At 40.1% G+C, this 23,004-nt stretch overlaps 2 protein-coding genes across 2 annotated transcripts in view; one reads left to right on the top strand and one right to left on the bottom strand.

Annotated features, from left to right (window-relative positions):
* The window catches only part of MCM9 (minichromosome maintenance 9 homologous recombination repair factor), a 47,496-nt gene that overhangs the window by 7,236 nt on the left and 17,256 nt on the right, over positions 1-23,004 (bottom strand). The window contains exons 8-11 of the mRNA XM_065835316.2: positions 7,204-7,378; positions 4,972-5,174; positions 4,042-4,245; positions 2,483-2,565 (exon numbers count right to left, since the gene is read on the bottom strand). Of these exons, the coding sequence (XP_065691388.2) occupies positions 2,483-2,565; positions 4,042-4,245; positions 4,972-5,174; positions 7,204-7,378 (665 nt within the window). The remainder of the gene's footprint in view (positions 1-2,482; positions 2,566-4,041; positions 4,246-4,971; positions 5,175-7,203; positions 7,379-23,004) is intronic.
* On the top strand, positions 9,471-20,798 carry ASF1A (anti-silencing function 1A histone chaperone). The gene is made up of 4 exons (XM_065834649.2): positions 9,471-9,823; positions 13,340-13,455; positions 17,928-18,104; positions 20,373-20,798. The coding sequence occupies exons 1-4, from the start codon at positions 9,715-9,717 to the stop codon at positions 20,583-20,585; spliced, it is 615 nt and encodes a 204-aa protein (XP_065690721.1). The 5' UTR covers positions 9,471-9,714; the 3' UTR covers positions 20,586-20,798.

Below are 23,004 nucleotides of genomic sequence, written 5' to 3'. Positions count from 1 at the left end.
AAGGTAAAAAGGGAGTAAAAGGAGAGGGATTGAAATGGGAATAAAATAACAAGGAAAACATGAGAAAGAGGGAGACAATGTTAACAAAGAGGAAATGAGGCAGAGAAAAGATCAAGTGAGGGGGGTTAGAACGTGCTCACAAAGATGAAGTAGGAAAGAGAAAAAATACCGGTGAATTAGGACGACACAAAAAAGAAACCCGAAGGAACTAGGGTGGTGATGATAATGTGACAGTCCTCCTTCCCAAGAAGGCTCACAAGATGTATCTGAATGCAGATCCAAGAACTGAACTTTGATTTTATACTGGCAAGAATATGACTTCCTGTAGAAGTTGCAAAGATGGTGCTGAAGAGAGTTTGCTGAGTCAAAAAGTGGTAGCCAGTCCCTCAAGAATTACACCAGCATTTCCCCATTTACAACCTCACTCTATAGACTGACAATTGGGCAGGAAACACGGGATGTATCTATACATAAAGTTTGGGGTTTTATTCTACAGAAGGACGCAATTTCTGAAAATAAACTTTTGCATGTGACTTCTATTTTTTTTTTTCAATAAAACAAATAAATCTGATCCTTCAAAAAGAAACGGTTTTAGTGATTCATTTATGCTTTCCAGGAGGAAAGTAAAATTTGGTCTTAAATAGTGGATCTCAAATTTGCAGATTCCTAACAGAAATTAGCACATTTGCCTACTTGCTCCTAAAAAGTGAAGAGTGAAGCAAATATGATGTGCATATCAACTACTCCCAGGTAGTCTTCTCCAGCCATAACTCAGGCAAATTTTTCTCTGTTTTATGAGATAGATGTTTGTTATCCAAACTGTAGCCCCTGAGGGCAGGACTGTATAAATATGAAAAAGTGACCCACCGTTAAAACCACTCTGTTACATTTATTCATTCTGGTTAGGCAGAAAGATACACAGATGACTATACACTTTCATTATTATTATTATTATATATATACATTCCATTTTTGATGTTATGAAAAAAAAAATTTAGTATTTCAGATTTTTGTGTCCAAAACCATATTGATGTGAAAACAGTGTCACATCAAATTCCTATCTAGTTAATTACAAGTTTAATTACATTCAATGAACACTTATGTGGCATCTTTTGCTGTTTCAACTGGATCTATCAGTGTTAGACGCAGTGCTGTCATTGAAAAGCTGAGCTCTTCAAAACAGTGCAAGATGAGTTGCAGCAGACAGCGAAATAATCTTTTGCTACTTAATAAGGTCAGGGCCTGTAGTATTTTTGAGACAAATTCCATTTGCAACACTGTGCAGTAGATTATCCATGGCACAAACTGCAATTAGTCTCCCAACCCTCTCTGGAAGAACCAGGGAGATCACAAGTGCCTACCTGCCATATGTGACTTTGTGCATTTATCCTGAAGAGCCTTCTCTCCAAGAGGAGCACATCTCCTCCTGCAAAGGTCTCTAAGGTCCATTGAGCTAATGGGCACTATGTAAAATTGCTTAAATTTGTATATATTCATATCAACCTATACAGAAACATAGGAAATGCCATTTTGAGTCAGACCAGTCATCTGTGCAGTGAAGTGCACCATCTCTGACAGAGACAAATCCAAATATTTCAGATGTGCTTAAAACCCCCATGCATAAAAATCCAGATAATCTGCTTATGGTAATTTTTTGTCTACTCCAAAGCATGAAGAGTTATTTCCCTTAAAAACAGTCTATTTGAAGTAATAGCATCTAGATTATTTTCCATATTTCCATTTTAAGAAAATCTTCTACTAGATTCACATTCTTTTTATTTATTCTGTTTCTTTACATTCAACATCTTAATAATGTTATAATTAACCAAAATCTAGCTTTCCACATTCTTTCAATGACTTTTCATATAGAAACATTACACAAATCCACGTATTAATTGGAATGCACAGTTTTCAGTGTACAGCAACTAAAGTTTTGAACTTTTAATATTCTGTAGAGTAAAATTAGTCTTCTAAAAGTTCTGAGTTCTAGTATCACCATCAACATATTTTAAAGTGATCTAACAGCAAAATAAAGAGTACGTTTTAGCAACTGTTCAAAACCTGCTCCAAAAAAATTATTTGGTTCTGTCGTACCTAGTTAATGAGTGACAAGATATCATGGAAGAAAAACTCATCAGAGGCTACTAAACACAGTGATATAGACACAATTTCTGGCTCAAGAGGACTTTAAAACATACATTACCAGAAGTCAATAGTATGTCAAAACTTCACTTTGACTGTAGTCTATAAAAAAGGTACCAAGCCTCTACCACCAACCCAGATTTTTCAGTATAATCTCCATTTAAGGATTTCAATGATCAAGATGGACTAAAAGTGACTTGTCAAAGTCTCTGATGACACACTTTTCTTGAGTCCATGAAACCCTCTCCAAAGAGATGAAGGCAGCTGATGTGTCTACACGAGAAACTGAATCCCTTAAATGTGGTACCGCAGCTATGGCAACATCTGCAAGAACCCTTACCTGCATGGAAGATTCCATCACCGATACCACAGTTACAGCATCCTCCACGGTCACCGTATCCCTAAACATCAACCGGGCGTGAGCTATCAAAAACAAATGGGCATTGAAAGTAAGCGTTACCAAAGTCAAAAAGCAATTTTTTTTTGTACTAGAAGGGACAGCACACTTCTCCACATTTCTTCAGCTCTTCAAACACTTGTGCATGGACATAACTTAAACATGAATATAATCCTTTTGATTTTAGTGTCAGTTTCAACAGGAATTGGAAAGCTTAGTTTTACTAGTAAAGTGGCTTCTGGATTACAGTTACAGTTACAGTGACAGTTCAAATAGAGACACTCAAAATGCTAAAATCAAAAGTGTAAAGTGCTGGGTATCACAACAAAGACTGTGGTATGAAACATCCCTATCTATGTAGGTATGTGTCATCACCATAAAATAAAAAAATAAGTCTAATTTTCATCACAGGTCAGAAAAGATTTTATTTCCTCTAACTGGTCTGTGTCACAAATTTAGTGCTACTTTAAATGCTTTTCTCTACAATAGCTTTATTTTTTCTTCCTTTGTTTTCTTAAGTCAGCAAAATAAAACTGGTTTTTGTAAATGGATATAATGCAAATCATTTACCATATGAAGCTCTCCTCCTAATGGGCTATGGAAACAGAGTCCTTTTTTTCAGCAAGAGAAAGGCTGTTAATTAATAACATCTGTATAATACTTAGAAAGAACATGCTACTAAAAGCCAGATCATGAGAAGGCATAAGAATCGAAGAATCACTGAATCTGAAAATAACATGTGAATCCCTAAAAGTTAGGCATGTCTTTCATTTAGATATTTTTTCCCCCAAAATGGAGAACAAAATAGAAACATCTGATGCAGGAAGCACTACATTGCTAACTGACATATAAAAGCACAAAGACCATTTATGATTGTTTCATAAAAATACAGTACATTCTTTTAAATTCACCCTGAAAATATTTGATCTGCCATTTTATAAACAAAATCATGTTAAGACAGAGACCTACAATTTCCTCTGTTTGTGTTCTTATAAATGAAATACGATTTGAACTCAAGAGTTGCAAATGTTGAAGTCCTATTGCAAAGTACAGACTTAATTATTGATATTTAAGGAAACAAAAATGTGTTATTATCAATATTATTTTAATTTTAGAACAGAAGAAAATACTTGACACCTTTGCTCAGGCTGAATAGGATGGCAACCCAAATGACATAAAATAAATCCCAAAACTGATTTTCATAAAGACACATAACTTCTGACAGTTTTCTCTCTAATGTGATTTTTTCCAGTGGTTTTTGTTTCTATTATGGTTGTGAGAATGACAAAATCAAAACTGATTCTGATAGGCTAATTGTAACACCCTTTCTCACATTCGAAAACTCCAACCCAATCTTTTGAAAGATAAAACAATACAAGAATCCCCTATCCCTACCTCAATGGAAAAGCTGTTACTCTGCTTACTTGCTATAATTATACTCCCGATCTATTATTTTATAAAGGTTAATTGTTAGCTTTGAAACAAAATTGCTATGGCCTTACCTTCTGCAAGGCGTACCAAACTCTCTAATAAGCGAATTGTAGTTCGGGCGGCATTTCTGCAATCACTCTGACGCTGCATTTGATAGTAGCGCACAAGGATCAGGTTGCTCTCATCAGACAGTTTTGGCTGTATACTTTTTATAAGGCAGAAGTAGGTTTTCATCTTTTCCATGCTCCAGAGCTTTTCTGATTTGCTTGGGAAACCTGCGTAACAACTGCTGAGTCAGTAATTTTATAACAACAGACATCAAGCTTTCTGCTGTGAATTCCTGTTAAATAGGCAACTGAATATAAAAGGCACATCACTGTATTTTGGGGCATACTGGGTTGTCTGTACACAGCTCATCAAGGACTTGGTCAAATTCCAGCGTGCAATCTTACACACCATCCAATTTCCCCCCTAACAAAACCCACAGTGAAGCCTCCAGTAATTCCAACAGAGCTGCTGTCAGACTCACTGCCCACCAGATGGTACAGTCAGTGCTAAGTGCTCTAGTATTCCTTAAAATGTAAAATGCCACAGGAATGCACATACCTCCTCTGGCTCTTTTACCTGCTTTGTAGGAGCCAAAAGCTACCTGCCGTATTCTGAACATTGTTTGCAGGCAAACACCTGCATGGTGTGTAGGATCTGCACATCAAGCAAGGTAAAGGCGCAGGTTGGAAACCACTTACTGAGCAGTCTGGGTGGAACTCTCTTGTAAATGATCGTAGAGTAGAAGTATAATGTTCTCAGCTCACCCCTACTAATTAATTAGTGATCTCTATCTTATTCCTACTTGAAAAAGAACCATACTGCAGGAAACTAGCATTGTGAAAATGCAAATGCTGATTATATGAAAGACTCAAGAATAACAACTAAACTGAAAAGTGGAGAAAGAAAAAAAATAATACAATGACTACCTTATAATTTAAAAGGACTCCCCTTACCTTTATTTTGCAAGATGAAGGATGAAATGATGCGGTCCCATTCCTCATTCTTTGTATCTAACAATACTAAGACCAGGTCAAATCTGCTCAACAGGGGACTGCCAAGAGCTATGTTGACAGAGATTGACTCATTAGGGTCATAATGGCCTTTTGGGTTTGTTGCTGCCAGAATAGTTGTCCTTGTATTAAGCTTGCACACCAAGCTAGAGAAAAGTACAGTGAAGATTATGGTTGGATTAAACTGGGCAGGGGAAATGATTCCAAAATGTTAAAAAAACTATCACATTTTTATGTTCTGAAAAGCACATCTTACCCTCAAAGACTGAATGAACTAAACAATATACGCGATTGTTGTATTAATGTATCTTATACATATAGCATTTCTCAGTCAGAGAATATCAACTAGACAGAAAGACAGTGATCAGGATATCAAAAGTAACTAAGAAATATTGCCATGAATAATCTCTATACACAGCTAGGTCCTGTAATGGTGAAAACCAATGTAACTTCTCAGAAATAAATATTACTTTGCTGATTTATACAGTATAGAACACTTTCTTAATGATGAAAGTAGCATTTTCACTGAATTCACATGTTAAGAAAGCAAATTAAAATGTAATAAAAACATGTTTTATTCCTATATGTAAGCATGTTATGAATATGAACCCAAGCAGCCATATCAACTGCTTATCCAGGGAAACAGTCATTTTCCTCTCTTAACCATGCTGTCCTAGCATGTGTTTTTAGATGTGGGGAGATATTATTTTTATCCTAGTAGTCCAAATGTAATCCTTTCAGTTAAGGCAGCAGGAGAAGTATTCTAACTTTGGTTTGTCACTGAGCTATTTCTAGTCAGCTCCTGAGTAACCGCTGCCTCACGTCCAAAATTCTCCTGTAACTGAGAGGAGGGACCACAGATCTTCTATTAGCTTACACCCAATTGGAAAAGAACCTTATCTCCCACGCACCAAAATAAGACCTTGAAGTGCTTAACCTACCTGTGTTAACATACTACTCAAAAAATCTTCATTAGATGTAGTCCTTAAAAGTGTGCAACTGAAGCTAGATGTGTAAGTTAGCAAACTGTGTTTTGAGGTCCACAAAATCCAATCAACTGCAACAAGGAACCCAGCAAAAATATGGCGCTATCTTACTAAGTAGGTAGGACAACAGTAGTTCCAAATATTTGTCCCCAACTGCATTACTGGCAAAGGCTTGTGATCTCCCAGGTGAGAGTGGTGTTACTTGTCTGCTGTCTGCTGACCATATTTACAGGGGATGCAACAGAATTAAGTTGGGAGAAAAAGTATGACTTTGGAAGTTATTTTTATGACAAATGGGTAAATTCAGGCAAATTCATGGTTGTTTTCAACATACAGCATGGTATGGCTAAAATTTTTGAAATGACATAGGGAAAAGAGGATGCATTAGATCTGTCTTACAGGTAACAGCAAAAGGTTCAGCTAAATCCCAAAGAGGCAGATTGAACAGACAGATGACCTGAGCTGTGAAGCATCTAAAGGAGGAAAAAAATGGCATAAAACTGAGGAGGCTGAAGAGAGCTTCAGTGGAATGCTCAGAATAAAGAAAGAACATGATGAGCTAGAGGGGCTAAGAAGGTGTGACTGGAGCAAGAACTGAATAGAAGATGACAAAGAGGAATGTGGAAAGGGTAGTGCCTTTTGAGCAGCAGAGATTTCAGCAATACCAGCCAGAAAATTATTTGGGACTGGACAAAGAAAGCGACGAACTAAAGGTAAGCAGGAGTTAATACGTATGCTATGCACAACATATAAAATTCAGCAGCCTGGAAATATCTTGGTCTTCTTTCATTACCATGCAGTATTGCTGGATTTGGGAGATAAGAAGTCCTGCTTTCTGGGTTCAAATAAAAAGTTCACAAAGTCCCTCATTTCACATGATTATTATGACCATTCCCACCAAAGGACAAGAACATCAAGTCTTCTTAGGAAAGTGCCCTTGCCTACAGTGGCAGATTGAAAACCCAGCAGTGAAGAGGGTATGTATTTATACTGCTTGCTTCCAGCCTCTGGTCCAGTGCACTGTCCTTTGAAATGCAGACTCATCTAGTTTAAGAACACCACTGCAGTGTTGCTCTATGTAGTACAACAAACAGATATATTTAACCAGCATGACAAATCTCCCTCCAGCTTGTAGGTACAAGACAAACATCTTATGTTGTTTTATCACATATGTTAACATGTCACCTACCCTGCCTTTGCAACACTGATGGTTTGTTGCTCCATGGCTTCATGGATACTGGTTCTGTCGTGTTCTTTGATACTATTGAACTCGTCAATGCAACAAAGGCCTCCATCTGCAAGCACCAGTGCTCCAGCTTCCAAGTTCCACTCCCCAAAGTCTTTCACAGCAGTCACTGTCAAACCTGAAGAATCAATTACTTCAGTCAGTCTTTTCCTTAAAATTCAGGAGTGCACTTGAGTGAAAGAAAGGGACCCGGTGCGCTGGCTTGTGCCACGGACAGAAGGCAAAACAGCAGGTTAGATCCACCACATACCTCTACCATGTAACTCACTTTACACCTACTGGTAGGAAAACCCACTAACGTTTGGCAGGTTAGCCTGGCTCTGCAGAGCAGATGCTGTTAATCTTCCCATGTTCTACAGTGACTTGTTTTAGGACTTTGTTAGTTGAACAAGAGAGATTGGAGTAAGAAGACTAAATCTGCCAGATCAAATTGAAAATTAGGACAAATGCAAAGATGGCAAAATTATCGATGCATTCAGCTCCTCCTCCACATCAGCTACTAAAACAGACAAATACTTTGCAGCTGCAAAACAAAGCTTAGAAATAAAACATTATTTCAAGCGTCTTTTAACTCCTGGCCCCAGGAAGTGGGGACAAATTCTCACCTTAAACTAAGGCAATTAAATTTCTTTATGAGATTTTGGGTTCCTCTAAGCAATAAGCAAAAATGAAAATTCAAAGGATGCAATGGGTGTGAGAGGGGGTGGGAGGAAAGGGGTTCCCAGTAAATCTACGTGATACAAACCAGGAGCATGGCAGATCAAAAACTACACACAATTGTGAAAACAGCCACTCACTATCAAGTATGTGGAGCTCCTTTCAAGCCTTCTACTCCCTATTTCCCATCTTCTTCTCTGTCTTTAGCCCTTCCTTTTCACTCCAGTATTCAGCTCAAAATATTCCAGTAGTTGACAAGCTGCGACCAGCCTAAAGTCTCCTGGAATGCTATGGCAAAACCTGCCCAATAATCCTCCCCCCCAAGTTCCCTTGTTTCAGGGAGCAGAGGCTGCAGAGGCCTCATTGCTGTGCAGCCCACCACAGGAGCCGTTTTAGCTATTTGTTCATAAATGCCCAGCAAAAACTTATTGGAAATATATGCTTCCTCATGACATAACAAGTACTTCAGCTTGTTGTGAGGAATCTCCTCCACTGTGTCAAATCTTTCTTTGGATTCCCAGACTCCACGTTGAACAACTTGAGCAGTGAATCACATAGCTGAATTATAAAAAAGGAAAATAACCTCTAACCTTGTGTCAGATGTGAAGAATGTTATTAAACAGTGTGGAAATCAATGGATCAGGTGTGTATGAGACTGTGACATCCCCTGTGCCTGGCAAGAACAAGATGGGTTCCTCTACTGGCTCCTGTGCCACACAACATGGCTGCCCTCATGGGCCTCTGGCTGCCGCGCAAATGACCTTCTCTCTCATCTTCTTGCTGCACAGGGATACGCGGTTTCACAGCTTATTGTGTTACCTAAGCCCTTCTTTATAAATACAGCAATTGGATGGCTTCTTGACAGCACAGCTGTGTAAAAGTCATGCACAGCCACTCCAGCCGTAGCAAAGTGGGTTCACAGCTGACTCTGGTTTGTGCAGACAGCCCGTCCGCACCCCGAGCACCCCACCAGCACCGCCCCCTTTATCCAGGGGGCACCCCAGCAAGCACAGTGCCATCACATCACCTCCTGGCACGCCACCCCTGGCCAAGAGCTGAGCGCCACGCTGCTGATCAAGACAGCGCGGCTCCCCTGGGGGAGCTTAACAGCCAAATACCCCCAAACAGCCCCCCAGCCTGAGGGGTACCCAGGAGCCGTCAGCACCCAGCCCTAGCGAAACCGGGTCACCGCGTCGTTCTGGCCACCTCTGGGCACAGAAAAAGGAATAATAATTACAAAAATAATAAATTAAAATAACCTAAAAAATAAACAACCGCAGGGTACACGGCGCAGCCCCACGGGTGAGGACGAACGAAGCCGGCGTGGGCGGGGCCTCGGGTGAGCTCCCGCCCGCCCTGGCCCCGCCCCGCCGGTCTCGGCTCCGCCCCTCCCGGCGCGGCCCGGCGGTTGGCGGCCCATTTTCCCCCGCGTGCCAGACGGGGGCGCTGTGGGGAGGCGGTGCGGGCCGAGCAAGAGCGGCGGCGCCCATCTTGGTGCCGCGGGGCGGCCGCGCGCGGGGAGGCGGGCCCTAGCCCGGCGTGCGGCCAATCCGCGCGGGCGCTGGCGGCGAGCAGGGCAGAATGGGCTGTAGTTTAGTGGAATAGGAAAGCGGCGAACAGTGTGGAGTGTTCCTGGTGTAAATAAAAGGGGGGAAAAAAAAGTTTCTGCAAGTCGCGGCCCTGCAGCCTCGCTCAGACACTGGCACGGGGGTTTGTGCGTTGCAAAAAAACCAACACACTGGACTTTATTGTGCGGCGTGAACACGCTCTTCCTATTGTTTGGGTTTTTTTCAAAATATGGCAAAGGTTCAGGTGAACAATGTAGTGGTGTTGGATAATCCTTCTCCTTTCTACAATCCTTTCCAGTTCGAAATCACATTTGAGTGCATAGAGGACCTGTCGGAAGGTGAGTACGTTTTTCCCCGATACGGATTTTGTAACCCCGGGCTCTTCGTTCCAGGGGTTTTGAGGCTTAAACTTTGCACAGGCCTGCTCCTACAATCTAACAGTTTCTCCTTCACCGCATCGCCGTGCCGAGGCGAGGGGATGTGCTCGCAGCCGCCCGAGCCGCCGGCGGAAAAACCGCCTCTCGCCGAGCCCCGGCGGGGAAAGTTGGCGGCGTTCGCCTGCCCGGGCCGCCGAGCCGGGGCCGCCTCTCCCCGCCGCGCCATCGGCGAGGCGAGCTGCAAGTTGCGAGGAACTTGTTTGAGTGGTGGTAGCCATGTTGCCAGCTTTGTGTGTGCGTGGGGGGGAGCGCGAGAGGGAGAGGGTTAACCGGGCTCGGCTGCCGCGCATCCCCGCGGGGAGAGGCGCCGCTGCGCCCGGGCGTTACTCGCAGCGCGGAAAGCGCTCCGGAGCGAGCGCTTGGTTGGCCTCTTGCTGCATTTTAATACTTAATTTTATTTATTATTTTTTTTCTAAATCGCTGCGGGAGGCAGGGGCGGGCGGGCTCGCCCCCGGGTGCCGGCAGCTGGCTGCCGCGGCGCGGTGGGTGCGCGGGGCCGGCGGCACGGCACGGTACGATACGGTACGGTACGGTTCGTTGGCTGCGGGAGCCTTGCCGGTGGGGGAGGGGGCCGACCGCCAGCCACTATTTTTGGAAGTCACTCGAAAGTTACCGGCTGTCGCCAGAGGGGGGGGTGCGGCCCCGGCGGCGCCGCCCTGCAGCCGCCCCGCGGGGACCCCCAGCCTGAGTTTGGGGCGCCGGCCGTGCCCCCCGCCGAGGGACGCGCCGCACCGCCGGCGGGCTCCCGCCTTCCCCGAAGCCGGGCGGGCCGCGAACCGCCTGCGCCTCGGCCGCGCTCCGCAGCGCCGCCCCCGGCCGGCCGTGCCGCCGCTCGCTGCGGGAGTCGCCCCGAGAGGCCGCGCGTCGCCCCGCGGGCGGGAGTTTTGAACGGCGCGGCTGAAGGCGAGCGAGGCAGCGGCGGGCCGAGAGGGCAAGCGGCCGCCGGCAGTGCCAGTAAACGGCTACCGCTCTGGGAAGAGGAGGAAGCCGCTCAGCTGGGGCTGCCTGGCCCGGCGGGGTCTTCCCGCCGCCCGCTTGCCAGGGAGCCCCAGCGGCCTGATGGGCGGGCAAAAAGAAATCGGGAGTTGGCGGGTGACAGTGCCTGGCAGGCTTTCTCTGTCGTTGAGGTTAAACTTGGCTCTCCCCGCCTGCTTCCTTAGCAGTTTCGCTTGTGCGTGCCGGCGGCCTGGTGACAGCGCGCCCGGCGCGGAGGGGCTGGGTCGCTCCGCCGCCCTGGGGAGGGACGGTGGCGCTGGCGGGAACTTCAGAGGAAGCCAGGGTTGAGCCTGGGGTTTCCTCTATGCCTCTGCCCTATATCCTGCCCTTCTACAAGCGATCCACACCTGAGGCGGAGCTGCCTGCAGCATAGCTGCCCATCTCCGGGCTGCTGACTGGATCTCTCTACTTGGTCTGGCCTCCTCTGAGATGCAGCATCAGAGCCCTTGATGTCAACTGCTGTGGCACAAGGTGGTGTACCCCTCCCTTCAGATGTGCACAGCTGTATGTGGTATGCTCCTCACTCTGGATTTATGTTAGTTAATCCTGGACAGTCAGGATGAGAACTATTGTAGGTGCTCTAATGCAAAATTCTTGGTTCCCTTCCCCCACCTAAATGCAAGTTAAGACTACAGGATAAATTCAGGATGAGCACTGCTATCTTTCATATTTAAAAGTAAGATTAAACATAGCCTTTCTATACCTGATGAAAAATTATCTGTCCTTGCCTTAGCTTTCACATGCTAATATGTCTGTTTACTATGCTGTTTTTTCTTTAGCCAGTCGTGTCTACCAGTGATCTTAAATTCATGAAGTCCAGCCTTCTGTTTTTTTAAAGTTGTTATTCTGTATCAAGATACCTAAACAGCATTTGGATCAACCTATTACATGTATAATTTAAAACTTATTTTTTGAAAGTCTGTTTTTCAGTACTAAATACAACTGGTTTAGAATGAACTTCACACTGTTCTCCTAGAAAAATGGCACATGATAGTGTAATAGGTAGTTTAAAAAAAAAGTCCTCGCTTTTTGTAAGTGGTAACTTACACTCAGATGCTGACAAGAGAGGTCCTTAATTGTCCTGGATAAGCAGCCTGCAGTACTGACAGTAGGTCCTACTATATGCTTACAAAGTAAATAAACACCTCTGATACAGCACATGGCCAACTGTGCTGTGCTGCACAGAAGAGTAAAATCCCTTCCCAAGCCTTGTTAATTATGTTACTTAAACCCACAAAGCTGACATTGATGTTAAATGTGATAAGCAAGCAGAATTCATTAATGAGGAGAGCTGCAATCCTAAAGCAGCCAAGTTCTGTTTAAGTGCTAAATTTTTCTATGTTTAAATTCCATTCCTGCATCAAGCAACTATAATCTTTAGATTTTCCAGAGCATAGTAATAAAGTAAATGTAATAGGGTACAGGTGTGTGCTTTTGCATAGACAATCAGGGCATTGTTCTTGAAGAAAAAAAATACAAAACATACCATGAGTTTTTAAGGTACAGTTTTTAGGCAGCAGTTTGTTTTAAAAAAAGACTTGGTCATAGTTTTCTGTAATGGTGATTTTTCTCTCATTTAAAAAACCCGTGCCTCTTAAGATTAATTCTATATATGTATCTATGCATGTGTTTTTGAATTAAAAAGTGAAAATGAAAAGCTGGCCCAGGAAGAGCTAATGTGTGTTAATTTGCAGTTTTAACTTTCAAACCACCTGTGCTGGAGAGAGTGAGTTAGAAGATTAGTTGTAAGAAATGTTTGATTTTTGGTGCACTACTTGAAGAAGCAAAATGCTGTGTTTACTTTTTTTTTTCCTGTAATTCCATTTTGGGGTGTGGTTAAAATCCAGGTACCAGTATCTTCAGTAAGACTATGATCTAATTGTACTATTGCAATTTTACATCTCAGGTTACACAAGTTACATGTGAAGGAACAGGGGCACAAAGTGTGCTTGGTGCTTACACAATGGGTTTTCTAATTCCATTAACTACCTTCCATGACCTGTATAATTTAAGGTGTGAGGTGTACCTGTGGAAGGTGGGAATTTCTTTTTCAGACATGACTCAGTATTCAAGGCATGCAGTGCGTTATAGGCGTCTACAGGCATCATCCCTGTGCTGTGGCCATTCCAGCACAGTTTCAGAAGATGCTGAACACAGCTCCCCAATAAGTAAATGGGCCCTGTCCTCTGTATAAAATTTGAAAACTAATATGGATATGAAAACAGAGGGATTCCTGTGGTACTGACTAGAGAGAGATGGTGGGATGGTCTGGTTTGTGAGGATAAACTTTCCCAGTGAAGACAGGTCCTTATTCCTTTAGGCCCATTGTCAAATAAGCAATTTCAGGCTACACAACTCTGGATAGGCAAGAGTATAAGGCCCTTAACTGTAATTATATTTTTTTGTTTTGTTTTGCTGTAGATTTGGAATGGAAAATAATTTATGTGGGTTCAGCTGAAAGTGAAGAGTATGATCAGGTGTTAGACTCTGTTTTAGTAGGACCTGTTCCTGCGGGCAGACACATGTTCGTATTTCAGGTAAGTCTGATTTAACTATTTCTTTAAACAATTAACAAAACCCTTTTAAGATTACTGTATTGAACTAAGAGGCACTTGAAAAAATAATGGTAAACTAGGAAAATATTTCAGTTAGCTCTTCAGGTATGAGACACCTTCCCTTACATCTGTTCATGAACTGATATTTCTTGCCCCTGATATTTCCATGGTAATGTTGTCACCTGTGGTATCAATAATTAGGGAGAGATCACTGAGTATTTAAGAGTGCCAGTGACCTGGTTTACACCAGACTTAACTCTGCTGCAGTTGGTGGCAGTTTCAAACAATTGGGAGCACTAGGTTAATGTAGACAACATCTTCAGAAGATTGGGCCAACAAATTTGTTGTAAAACTCAGCCAGAGCAACTAAGAGTTAATTTCTATTTGGCAGAGTAAATAGTCAACCATGATGTTTGGCTAAGCATGCTACATTGCAACAAAATACAGCAATTTGTAAAATAAGACAGAATTCCAGTGGTAGATGGTAGGCATTTGGGATATGTGTAGATCAAGATTGTCCAACAAACTCTGTAGTATGTGGCAGTCCTATAAAATACTGCTGTTAAAGCCAGAAGTTACTAAGAAGGCATAATGAAGGGAAGGAAGATGGGGAACGAGCCAGCACTAAGATGGCTTACTAGCCTGTTCTGGTTTCATTTTAAGTTGGTGAGAGGGGAAAAAAAAACTAAAGCAGACTTGCCTAAATTCTTATGGAAGCTCTTTTGGCTTGTTGTCTTTGTGAAATGGGTGTGTTTGGTTGGTTGTTTTTTAAATCAAAACTATGATTTAGCTCACTTTTTCTTCTGTTTATCAAATACTAACATTTATCTTGTAAACTGAGAGCAAAATCTATCAGCAGAAAAAACAGATTGAAATTGAGTACGACTTATTGTATAAGAACCATGCTACTTTCCCAAATACTATACATAACTATTTAATGGCAAATGCATCCTGGAGTATAAGTATTAACAGAAAGTATCCTTAGCACTTTTTTTTTATTAATTTTCACAGTTACTGTAACTGTTTTTAAATAACGTCGACATTTGTGAGGCATCTTGATTAATCCTCTAAGTTCCAGGAAGCTATTTTCTTACAGGACAGGCTAAAGAAATAGGATTAGGCTGGATGTTATGTGTATCAGCTACGTATGTGCAAATCAGTCCTGAAACATTTCTGTTTGTTCTTGGAGCTGGGCCTGTTTTTTTCCACACTACATATAAAGCAGATGCATAACAAATGCATCATTTATTAACTGTTCTTCTATTATCAAGCTATTATAGGTTATGGCATTAATTGGTCAGCCCTAAGAGGGGCTACCTTGTAGCACTCTATCCAGAGAAATCAGCTGTCATCTACATATTTTAATTTAAAAGATGCACTGTTCTAAATTAGGTTACAAAGATTTCATTGTTGATGGTGATAGGAAGGAGCAGGAGGCAGGTGCCTAAAAAAAGTGTGGTTTGGCTGTATGATTAGGAGGGCATTGAAAAATAAATTTACTGGTCTTTCAGCATCTGCGCAATGGACTTATGCATTGTATCCAAGTTATAAGTGACACTACAGCTAAATTAGGAGTAGATAAGTAGATATTTTGCTTAGATTGGAATAGGTCCTGTAAGAGAGTCAGTAACCCTTCTGTATTATAATAAAATATCCCTTTTATTTCTTACGGAAGTACTGTTGGTCTAAGTATTTTAGACTTCTAAAGCACTGGATTTCAGGTGAGGGTAGAACTCTGCTAACGTGTACACAGGAGACCACCAAAACCCAAAGTGCTGCAATAAGCCTTTGCTGATGACTGAGGCCGTTATCCACCAAACTGAGGCAGCCTGGGAGATGGAGAGAACAAGCAAGGGAAGGCCATGATGGGGCAAAGCACAGAACTGCAGGAGGTGTATAATGTAAAGAAAACAAACTGTGTTCACTAGGGACAGCACAGGGAAAGGACCTTTACAGAGATATATAAAATTTTCACCTAAAAATATTCTGTAGATTTTTCTAAATAGGAAATGGCTGAAACAACAACTAAAATGGAGTACAGCACAGATAAAATACCAAGGATGATAAAACTATCTTTGTCAAAAAACAGCTTTGTATCAGGTTTGGAAATCAGCCTTACATACAGAAAGATGGAAACCTATTGTGCTTTTCAGACTTACACAATCAGCTTTTTTAAAAAAACAAACAAAACTCTAAATATTTAAAAATATTTCACTATTAAAAGCCCACAGCTTGGCCTGTTTGATTCTAAATACCAACATACAGTAGTGAAACCTGATTCCTTATCTCTATACACTTGGGGATTTGTAATACATCTACAGAAACTTATTTTTGAGAATATAAGCACATAAATAATTTACTGTCTTTAGGTGGGGATATGACCTTACACTAACTTAGCTTCTCTGCCGTAATAGCTATATGAATAAATGTATCATATGGAAAAGCAAGATAATTCAAGACAATGTATACATTGAGTGATTTCATAAAATTCTTACATAATTTCTAGCATTAAAATGGCCTATTAAGACAGTGATTTTTTTTTTTTTTTTTAATGCAAAAGTTAATCCTACTGCCTCTTTCTGCCTACCAAAATACCTACTTGCAACTGCTCACTTATCACTTGGTCATACCAAGCTCTATTTTCCACCCCCCCAACCTGTGTATGATTAGGTGTTTCCTGGGCCATTAGGGGGTTTGACATCCAAGGCAGGAAAATTCAAAATTTGAGAAAACAGGGTGTTTGTTTTGTTGTGATTTTTTTGTTGTTGTATTTTGTTTTGTTTTAAGCAGTGTTCAGTGGTTTTTTTCCAGTCTGCAAATCAATGCTTGAGGGTTAAGTAGGATTAAAACGGAGTATTTCCTTGGGTTTACAACTGTATTGTAGAGTATTACAGGCCGCAAAATGACAATGGGAGCCTGGAAGAACTAAAATCCCACATTAGGTTGTAAGTTGAGTTTCATGGGGTGGTTAAATGGAATTGTCCTTTTGCCATATATTATTTTATAACTGCCCACTGTGGAATTTTAAGTAATCAAATGGTCTTGGGCACTGTTAGAATAAGATTATTGAATAAAAGTAGTGATTTCATCTGTGTTGAAAGTTCTTGTGATTTCTTCAAGCTTCTACACTTGTCTTATGCCTTGGTCATCTTTTCCATTCCCCTATGCAAGATGCAAAGCTATTTGGTCATTTTCTGCTCCCTTCAGGGCTGGAGGAAGTTGTTTTCTACCTGATTCCCTCATTGCTTTTCCTCCTGCTGGTGTATTTGTACCTTAGAGGTCTGACTCATCTAATTCTTCTGCAAAGTGCCTACAGCATCTTATAAAAAGCTAGACTGGTTTGAAGGATTAGAATTGAAGTAGCCAAGAGCAGAAGCCAATGATGCGTGACCACTAGCTCTGAAATATCACAGTGCTGCAGCATATAAATACTATAGAAAAGTAGGGATGAGAGGGCCAGTAGGAATTAATGCCATTCATCCCCTGTCATAAGGCAAGACTCATTTCAGCTGAGCCATTCTGACATACATTGTTAATACTACCAACCTGTAGTTGCAACACAGGTGTTCATTGTTGGCTTCAGATCTTCATGTAGAATTGTAAATACGAAGCTGTTTCATTTATGCTTAGATTGCTGTTACTTTAAATCTTACAGCAGAATGAGGCATCACGTTTTATCCATAAATGTGTAGTTAGGAAGCATTTTAATGGACTGATGTAAGCCACATTTAAAGAGGCAGATTTTATTAATTAATAAATGCAGAGCCACAGTAAGGTAAGGAGGTTGAGGAAGATTGAGAGTTGCCTATTAATTGGGGTTGCATCCTGGCTGAAAATATGTGAGGTATCTTAGAGTGATGATGCATTTAACTGCATATGTTTTAACCAAGATAGGTATGTGGAAGGAGGTGAGAGTAGTTTATTCCTTTCCTAGAAATCTGTGGGACAGCTCAAACCTCACTGTAGCATGTCGCTGTTGCTGAAGTATAAATTGCAGTCTGTATGTTTAAGGTTTTAGTCTTCTTAAAAAGACACATACAGAACTATTCAACCCCAGAAGTACCAAAAAAAAAAAAAATCTCTTGCTCTACTAGATTACCAAGACGAGCTGGAGAACAGTGGCGCTGTAGAACTGGAGGGATGGTTGTACACTTGCTCAGACAACAGTTTGCTGTTCATATATTTAAAAGCAGGTTTGGATCAAAGCTGTGTAATCACTCATGAGAAATGTCAGCAGACAGTATTACTGTATTCTAAGTAATTCTGTCTTTAGGGGATAGTGTCCTACATTCAGGGTTATGTTGTGGTGAAAGCAGGTATTCTTTCTGGTTTACCTGAAGAACAATTTTAAATACAGTCACTACTCAGCTGCTAAGACATACTATGTAAGATTCACCTGCTAGATAGGCATGTGGTATCAATTTTATTTTAATCTGTGTATCTTTCCCATTTAGGCTGATGCACCTAACCCTGGGCTTATTCCAGATGCAGATGCAGTAGGTGTAACAGTTGTGCTAATTACATGCACCTATCGAGGTCAAGAATTTATTAGAGTCGGCTACTATGTAAACAATGAATATACTGAAACAGAACTGAGAGAGAATCCACCAGTAAAACCAGATTTTTCTAAGGTAAGGCACATTTTGTTCTAGTCATATATCAAAGGTATGCTTACAGAAGGAGGTTTTTAAGTAACAAAACCAAAGCCCAAGTCATTCCATGAAGTGCATGGAATGAAGCATCAAATAATGGAAAATACTTGAGGGGACAAACTACAGGTGCTGTGTAGTTGCCATAAAATTGGAGAACCTTGAGAAACCTGCAACAGTTTCCACCAGCTTGAAGCCTTAGCTTGGACTTCTATTATTTTACACTGACTGTGTGCAGTAAACTGTTGGGTTCTCTCTACCAGCACCACTGTTGATAAAGTGATTCTGTTCTTCAGAAACACAAAATAATGATTTTTCTAGGACAGTCAGCCTGGAACTAAGTTTTAATTTAACGCAGTTGTTATCCAGCTGTTTTAGTGTTAGAGCTGCAGTTTCTACAAAATAGCAACAAACTGAAGAAAAAGTTACATATAAAACAGGAGAAGATGGGTAACCTGGTAAGAGCAGGTCAGATTACCTGATCAGTAGACAACTTGACCAAGAAAATATACAGATTAAGTTTAAAAAAAGATGTATATCCTTCACAGTAAAAATTAAATCAGGACTGGAATTAAAAATTATGTGAAATTGAATTATTTGAAACCTAATACCTTGAAGAGAAGGATCAAACATCAAAAAATTAGTCAGAATCTGTGATGTACTCTACCCAGGCAGACTGTGTACAAACCAACAAGGTTCTACACAGCATCCAGGCTTGTTTTCATGGAAAATTCTGTAGAGTTGTTTTTTCTTTATGAAAGCTGATGTACATGTGTACATGTTTATGTTCCAAAGTTGTGTGATGGTGAAAGTTTTGTTATTTCTCAAGTTTGCATGACTTATGACTAGGTATCTGAAGAATTGAATGGGATAGTACATGTACTGTAATGACTAGTACAGAGATAATCCCCATAGTACCTGAAACTGATCTTCAAATGTAACTAGAATGATATGGTATGTAAACTGGTTTTTAGAAGTCGATAATGATTTTTTTACGCCTAACTTAATTTTCAGGGATGCTCAGTATGTTCTCAAAAATTGAAATTGCTGTTAATTTTGAGGATTCTAAAACTGATAATGTGTTCCTTTTATTTTAATCATATACTTATTTTAGGTGTGAATATTAGAATGCTGACTGCCTTTAAGCACTTGAATTTAGAAATGCGTAGAACTACTTGTGTTAATTGTCTGATTTGTTTACATAAAATGCTAGCTCTGCCTCTATGAAAAAATAACAGCAAAAGCTATCATGTATTTATATAAAAAATCCTTAATGTGACTTTGGAACAGAATTTAAACATACAAGTAGAATAGAAGGTTATTAAGCATATTTAGCTGTAATTGATGGGTAACAGACCCTGCTAGGTTCAAAAAAATAAATGTTCTTGTTAGTTTGCATAAGGGGTTGGTAAATATTTAATTAGAGTGCACTTCCTTGGAGAACAAAATCAGCATTACTACCAAAGTAAACTTTTCCTGTGATCAGTCTTAACTTTGATAGTGAGTGGCCAGTGGTGGTAAGCTGCTCTCCTCTAGGGTTAACTGTATATTATATCAAAAATGGTGAAAGATTAACAGAAAGTGAGCATTTTCTATTTTGCTGCATACATAAATGCAATGTGTTTTCAAAGGAAAATGAAGGCTAGTCCTGAGTGTAAAACGTATGACTAATGTCTAGGCATATGCACTGCCACAATATTAATATCTTTAAATAATGTTTTTACTTTAAAACTTTAGTAGACAAATTAAAATTCAGTTAGTAAAATCCATCTAAAGCATGGTAGTTTAATTTAAGGGAAGGTTGTACTTGTCAATGAAGACAGTTGATGGACTTAATACAGCTACTGCAATCACCATAAGTTGATGCAAAATCTTATGAAGTACTGTGGTTTGCAGAGTCTTTGTCAGGGTAGTAATTTGATTTACTAAAAGCTGGGTAAAATAACACTTGCACTTCACTTGCAGAATTCTCATACAGCCTTGGACTCATGGAACAGTTTAAAATATCCTCTCAAGAAAGCATTAATTTTGCTGAGGACTATATTAAACTAAATGAACGTGTGGTGTGTTTTAAGCATGTTTCTGATCCATAGATAGTAGCTATAGGTACACATTTATATCAATTACCTTTTAAAGAAATTGTTTTACATATACAAGGCTATGGGGAATAAAAGGGAAAAATGTATATGTACATGAACTCCAGTTTGAGATGTACATGTTACATAATCCATATATTTTCTTCTCTTCCAGCTTCAAAGGAATATTTTGGCATCTAATCCCAGAGTCACAAGATTCCATATTAATTGGGAGGACAACACTGAAAAACTGGAAGATGCAGAGAGCAGTAACCCAAATCTACAGTCACTGCTTTCTACAGATGCGTTACCTTCAGCATCGAAGGGGTGGTCAACGTCAGAGAATTCATTAAATGTTATGTTAGAATCTCATATGGACTGCATGTGACCAACCACCATCATTTTGGTACTGTACATGTGTTAAACTGTAAAAATAACCAGAACTATTTCCCTCAAATTCCATAAGTACATAGATGACAAGCAATGTGAAGAACTTGTTTTGAAACATCCTGTAGAAAGTTTATAAAAAAAAAAATCCAAAAAACCCAACAAACAGTATTTGAGCAAATTGTGGAATATAAATACAACTATTTTTAAGTAATTGCCTTTTTTCTTTAATGTGTTATTCTGTGTGATCTAAACCAAACCTGATTAAAGTATACATATTTTCTCCCCTCCCCCTTTACTTTGTAAGCACTATTAAACTGAAAGTTAAAACCTTCAGGCAAAATGAAGGAATAATGCCATGTCCTCATCTCTGATGTCCAGATTGCCAAATAAGAAGTGCCCTTTACAGCAGCTTAAGAACCAAACTGTTATTAGATGAAGTACAAAGAAAAAGGTATATCTTAAAGTCCAAAAATGTCCTCTTGCTGTGAAAGCAGGCAGCACAGTATAATTTTAGGTGCGAGCTTCTTTTCCTTTCAAGGCACATACTTGTTACTTAAAGCATGCAATTTGAGATTTACCATCTGTTATCTTGGATTTTAGGACTTTTTTTTTTTTTTTTAAATCTCCTGCTGTTCCTGTTTAGTCGAACTGTAATTTGTTAAGGACAGTGTTTCCTGTGAATTTGGGTGGGTATCTCAGCAAAGAACCCTTTTTCAGCCACCCTAATAGCACACACAATTGGTTGGAAGGATTCAAGCAGTTACTAGAATATTTAAGAATCAAAAGGAATAGCGTAAGTATCCAAATAATGCTCTTCTGCAAGATGATATACAATTGCTGGTTGGTATGTTTATTTTCAGATATGGTTTATTCTTGCCTTTAGTAATAAGGAGTTTAGATGCTTTCTTCCAGTTTTTTGAAATGTCTGGAATTTAAAACTTTTCTGTATTCCCTGTACCATTGAAGACAATCCCATGCACTGGTATAATGAAGATACAAACCCTCCTGTGGCAGGTGTGACACACTCAAAAATACACTGCCTGCCCTGAAGTTCTTGCATTGAGACATCCCTATTACCTGAGGCATCCTTGAAGATAAAAAGAACTAGACAGTAAATTGTAAAAACTTAAGACATTATTATGACACTAAGAATTGAGTTATTCCTTCCAGTCCTCATCAGCCTTAGATGTTTACTGTGACTGTGTGCATTTCAAATTGTAATCTGTTGTGTCAGATTACATGAATACAGTTCTGCTGGTTATTACTAACTCCACAAATGCTGCACCCTTGTAGGTTCCAGGCCCTTAAAAAAAAGGTAGATATCATGATGGCTGACAGTGTAGCTCTGAATAAAAACAGAATACTTTCTGCATTCTCTAATAGGGATGAAGATGTCCCAAGCAGGTAGCACTTGTCTTTCCACATCATTAGTGAAATTATCTTCATTTCTAACATGTATATTTTTCTAAATCAGAAAGGAGTGACCTGATCTGAATGTACATGGATGTGCTTCTTTCTTGTATGGAAACTAAGCAGTACATATGGTAGCTGAATGAATTAACAAATCCATTATTATTTGGAACCCTAATTCTCTGTAATTGTTTAAAAATATGATTGGCAATTTAAAAATATTAACATCTAATATCTGTATGACTTAACAGAAAGAACTGTCCCAAACCAGCAGTTGCTTCACTGGAGGGCTGAAATTATTTTAACTTCTAAGAAATATCTTTTGATTTTCAATTATATTGCAATCTTAAGGTCTACAGTGACATTTTGAGATTTTTCATGCACTTTGTTGTCCTATTTATAAATGTATTTAAGATATTGCTTAAACGTAAGCATGTAAATAACTTTGTCATCTGTTAAAAGATTGACAGGCTCACAGAGCCTGCCTTGACTTAAGGCTACTGCAGTAGTATTTCAAACCCTTGTACCTATTGAAGATTCACATGAAAACTGATCAAGTACAAGCTGTAACCAGAATCTATCCATCAGTAGCATGAGGGCCACTTAGAAGTGTATGACACAAAGTGATGGAGGCAAACTGTATTACTACTATTGGAGAATCAACTACAAAATACAGTCAGACAAACTACTTCACCCAGAAAACCAATTAATTTAGCGAAATCAGAAAGCAAAGATCTATTGTTCTGTTTGGGAGGATAAAAGTCAGCTGTGCATGGGAACTCAGGTGCAATAAGCTTCAAGCGAGACTGGATAGCATGCTGCTGCTGTGGAATTTGGCACTACCTTACCTGATATACTAACACATCCTAGATATACCTGACCCACCAATTACAGGAAAAATAATAACCCTACTGTGCTCAGTGAAAACTGCAGAACAACCACACCTCATGAGAGCACCTCATGATCTTTGCAAGATAAACAGTCTTGCTATGCTTTCTGAGAGACTG

This window comes from Patagioenas fasciata, chromosome 3, assembly GCF_037038585.1.
Source record: "Patagioenas fasciata isolate bPatFas1 chromosome 3, bPatFas1.hap1, whole genome shotgun sequence".
Lineage (NCBI taxonomy): Eukaryota > Metazoa > Chordata > Aves > Columbiformes > Columbidae > Patagioenas > Patagioenas fasciata.
Note: the sequence above shows the minus strand (reverse complement) of the source record. Positions and strands in the feature narration are given on the sequence as shown.

Excerpts from the sequence above, each read along its gene's own strand:
- ASF1A (XM_065834649.2), top strand. The coding sequence starts at position 9,715 with ATGGCAAAGGTTCAGGTGAACAATGTAGTGGTGTTGGATAATCCTTCT. Across the intron at positions 13,456-17,927 it reads GACACATGTTCGTATTTCAG|GCTGATGCACCTAACCCTGG; the intron begins GTAAGTCTGATT and ends TTTCCCATTTAG. Across the intron at positions 18,105-20,372 it reads TAAAACCAGATTTTTCTAAG|CTTCAAAGGAATATTTTGGC; the intron begins GTAAGGCACATT and ends CTTCTCTTCCAG.